This window comes from Cydia fagiglandana, chromosome 4 (genome assembly GCF_963556715.1).
Source record: "Cydia fagiglandana chromosome 4, ilCydFagi1.1, whole genome shotgun sequence".
NCBI lineage: Eukaryota > Metazoa > Arthropoda > Insecta > Lepidoptera > Tortricidae > Cydia > Cydia fagiglandana.
Window position 1 is genome coordinate 6778622 of NC_085935.1, and position 4688 is coordinate 6783309.

Genomic DNA, 4688 nt, shown 5'->3' on the forward strand with positions numbered 1-4688 from the left:
TAGTCTAATTTTTTAACACCTCTAGCAACAGCTGATCGCCAAACTTACCATCGACACCTCACGAAGGTTACCAGCGAGTACTAGTCTGAAAATGCCAATGACAGTTACCGTACCTACTACCAAAGTGTATTCCAGGGTACCCGAGACAAAGGTAGTTTTGAATATATTCAAATATGTCAAGGCCTGTCCAGACATGAACAACTTTTCGACAATCTGATTAAATTGTCCGATCAAATCAGGTGATGCGACTGCAGACGCAAACGCCAATTTGGCCACTTTCGCCAAAAATGTCCCCAAACGTATTCGCGTCTACTATTAGCATCTACATAGCGTCACAAATTGGTATTCTTGCGCCCGCACCCCATTTTATCAATAATATCAGGCATAATCGGCGGTTGAATTCGGCGAGCCAAAATTGGCATTTGCGTCCGCACGGCCTGTGTTTAATCAGATTGGCTAAATATTGTCCCCGTCTGGACACGCCTTTATACCTATATACTAGCAAGGAGCAATCCGTAGGTGATATGCAAGCAGACCTCCTTAGGTAATACTTCAATTAGTGTATGCCAATAAAAAAGGTTTAAATATCTAAAATTAAATAGGTATTTTTTACAAAGAGAGTCAATCGATTTCACCAAATGGTTGTGGATGGATGGATTTGGATCAAATCAAATAATGAATTCAATTTAATTCCAGATAAAATTAAGTTCAACATTAATGAAACAGGGCGTATACTCGTATGTTCCTGACAGACTTTCACACGAGCCTAAAATGAGATTGGGACCATATGAAGGACAGTATAAATGTAAGGGTTTGTCACCGAAAGAGAGAATGCAAATTATTGGTAATTGCCAAAAGAGAACGACACGATATATGCACCTGAAAAATTTGGCTGCTGAGGCCATAAGAAAGAATAAAATATTCTCAGTGTATGGTACGTGCAAGACCGTACGTGCCACTTTGGTCGAACGAGGGTGGGTGGAAAAGCTTCCCTCGCAACGCATGAACATGAAAAATATATACAGCGGCCGCACACCCAAACACGAGATCAGAAACGAGCTAGAAACCCTCCTTCTATCCCATTTAGTTGAAAAATATCCACCTAGTTTGATATGGTGCACCAAGGAGTACCAGACACAAAAGGGCAGTACCATAGACATGACTAAGGATTACGTACCTACAGTTAACAGGTTACAGATAGACGCTGCTTGGACAACAAAGCAAGGTCTCTGCTCGACCATAAAAAGAAACTACTGGTTTTATATAGAAGGTGTAGCCGAAGTGTATTGTCCGCGGACATATAATAGCTACGACCCTAGTGAAATAGATAGTTTCAAGAATGATTTTAAAGTTACAGCTTGTACAAGCTTACTGAAGTGGGTGCTGTCAAAGGTCGCCAATGACCGTCCTGTGTTTGTATCTGATGGAACGGTGTCTATAAAAATAATCCTCTTTGCAATAAACAGGTGTAAAGAATACTTGTATAGGAAACAGAATATAGATATAGACAAAACAGTAAGTAATGTAACTGCAGGCCAGTGGAAGAGCTTTATGAAAAATTACTCCCGTATAATTTCAAAGACCGCCTATTTTGATACTGATAAAAAAGAACAAATGAGTTTATACTTAAGTTACGCAAAATTTATGTTGAAAGAAATTTACAAGTACCGGCCACAATTAAGTTGTGAAGGATGTCACAATATTTGGATCATAAAACCTGCTCACTGGTGTAGGGGCAGAGGCATAAGATTAGCTTCTAGTTTAGAAGACGTGGATGACATATTAAATAAGACCAAGGCGAAATACGTCTTACAAAAATATATTGGTGAGCATCTTTCTTCTTATACACGGTACTACCCAGCCCAGCCAACTTGTGCTTCGTTAAACCAATAATTAAACCTGTGTTATTATTATTCTTTTACAGAGGAACCATTACTCATACACGAGACAAAATTTGACATACGACAATACTATCTTATTACAAGTACATGTCCTTTAGTTATATGGATGTATAAGGACTGCTATTTGAAATTCAGCACACAAAAATACAACCTGAAGAACTACCATGAATCAATCCATCTAACGAACAATGCAGTGCAAAAAAAATATACCAATTGTGAAAACCGTCACGAGGACTTACCTCTAACCAACATGTGGGACTCTGATACCTTCAAAAGCTATTTACAAAAAAGTGGAAAGGAACATGTGTGGGACAATATAATCTACCCGGGAATGAAAAAGGCTATAAGAAGCATAGTGCTAGGCTGTCAGGATTCGCTGATTCCATGTAAAAACCGTTTCGAGTTGTATGGTTGCGACTTTATGTTAGACAAGGAGTATAAGCCGTGGTTAATTGAGATTAACTCCTGTCCTGATCTGAATCCTACTACTCCAGTCACTGCTAAGATATGTCCGGCTGCTATAAGAGATATTATAAAAGGTACTTGTTTAATGCTTAGTATATATAGGTAGATAGCTGAATTGTTCTCATCTCACCTCAGAAAATACGGAAAATCTCTTATATTGCTGCTCTTATATGTATTATTTGCGTTACACATCAGAAACAATATTATGCCAAAATATATATATATATTGCTAAGAAAATACCTACTGAAGACAGTTAAGTAAGTAGTCCTGCGATCACTGAGACAGAAAGGGAATTTTAAAATTTTCAAACGAACTTTTTTCCGTTAATGAAGTAACTAGAGTTAGACCAAGCTATATAAGTTGTAGCGATTTTGATAGCCATAGTGCAAGAGCTATTTAAAACGTCACGTTGAAAATAACATTTCACAGTCTGGGCTATGAAAATCGCTGCCAACTTAGTTTGGTCATTGGTCAAACTCTATGTAAAGTAGAGATTAAAGTCTTGTTCTTTTCAGTGGTCATCGATTATGCCAATGATCCAAAATCTTCTACCGGTAAATTTGAATGCATTTATCGACAACCTCATACCATACCACGGTATTCAGGTGGGGACCTCATAGTACGAGGCTACAGCCTTCCGTCTTCGTACTTTTATAAAGGAAAACATAAATCTAAAGAAACGCATTTTGACTTAGGTGTTAGCAAACAACTGGACATAGCGGGGGTCATGAAAATGATGAAAAATAAGTACGAGAAAGGGGCGCAGCTTGACTGCGAAGAAAGTGATAAACTTGTAGAGCATGTAAAGATACCAGATTTTGATAACCAATGCTCAAACTCTAAAGTGAACATACCGCCGCCGTTTATTGCAGACCATTTGACCGGTATCATTGAGAGGGTAGTGTCAAATATAAATGTTCGCACAAGTGAAGAATCAGAGAATTTGACCGGTATAATTAAGACAGTGGTATCAAATAAAAATGATTCCTCATCAAGTGAAGAGTCATCACTGTCATCAGACAGTTTGCCAGGTATAAATGAGACAGTATCAAAAAATAAAAATAGTAAAATTAAATATATAAATGTTCGTACAAGTGAAGAATCAGACAATTTGACCGGTATAATTGAGACAGTGTTGTCAAATAAAAATGTTCCCACAACAAGTGAAGAGTCATCAGAGAGTTTGGCCGGTATAATTGAGGCATTAGTGTCAAAGAATAAAATAAATATAAATGTTCGCACAAGTGAACGATCAGAAAATGTGACCGGTATAATTGAGTCAGGAGAGTCAAATAAAAATGTACCCGTAACAAGTGAAGAGTCAAACAATTTGACCGGTATAATTGAGACGGTAGTGTCAAATATAATCCAATCAACAAGTGAAAAATCATATCAATCAAAAAATCAACAAAAAGTCAATTCCACAAATAAAGAGTTAGTTAAACCAGGTGGCAGATTTAGTCATAAAAACTGGGTAGTTTTGAGGCATCTTAAAAATATGCTGCAAGCAGGTTCATCGCCGTCTACAGAAAAAACAGATTCAAAACCAACCAACAATTGTTCAGAACAACAAGATTATACTGTAAAGACTCTCACTAATATGCTCTATTTCTTAATCAGAAAAGAAAAGGAAGAAAGCAAATTAACTAGACAGAAGTATATGTTCTTTTAGTTTGTATTTTATTTACCTAGTAAAGATATAATTAAAATAGTCAACGGATAACTTTATAATTATTTCAATTTAAATGTTAAAAACCGAATAAGTAACCTCCTTTTTGGAATTAAGTCAGTTAAAACACTACGACGAATGTGAACGTACGCCCCGAAGCTGCGGCGCCTTTCCATACAAACGTAGTCCCCATTTTCCACTCTGGATATTATTACATTTTAGGAAAATATTAATACACAATTTGATGTACCTACATATTAAATTTTAAACGACTAACAAATTGTGACGCCAGTATTAGGTATTTTCGTTCTGGGGCATTTTTTCAATTTAGAGGGCTCTAATATCACCATAAATCTAAAATTGGTGATTAAGTTGGAGATTTACCCCAATTTCATTTCTGATCAAATCGGTCGATTTGATCATGCCGTTTGGATACCGCTTTACTCTCATCTCATAAGATTGTACTTATATGTCGGGTATTGTGGGCGTATCATACTATTAGCAGCACATCAGAACATTCAATCGTGGATGACGAGGGCCTTCAATGAAATACGTTGTTCAACTCACAATCTTTACTGCACAAGACTCTTTACAAATCACAGCACGCGATACGTTTCTTATCTTAAGCAAACCAGTGGATTTGACCCAGGAG

General features: G+C 36.9%; 1 protein-coding gene across 1 annotated transcript; it reads left to right on the forward strand.

The window, feature by feature from the left end:
- Positions 1 to 29: 29 nt before the first annotated feature.
- Positions 30 to 4039, forward strand: LOC134663432 (tubulin glycylase 3B-like). Its single transcript, XM_063519798.1, has 4 exons — positions 30 to 151; positions 697 to 1825; positions 1925 to 2440; positions 2883 to 4039. The coding sequence occupies exons 1-4, from the start codon at positions 92 to 94 to the stop codon at positions 4037 to 4039; spliced, it is 2862 nt and encodes a 953-aa protein (XP_063375868.1). The 5' UTR covers positions 30 to 91.
- Positions 4040 to 4688: the final 649 nt, after the last annotated feature.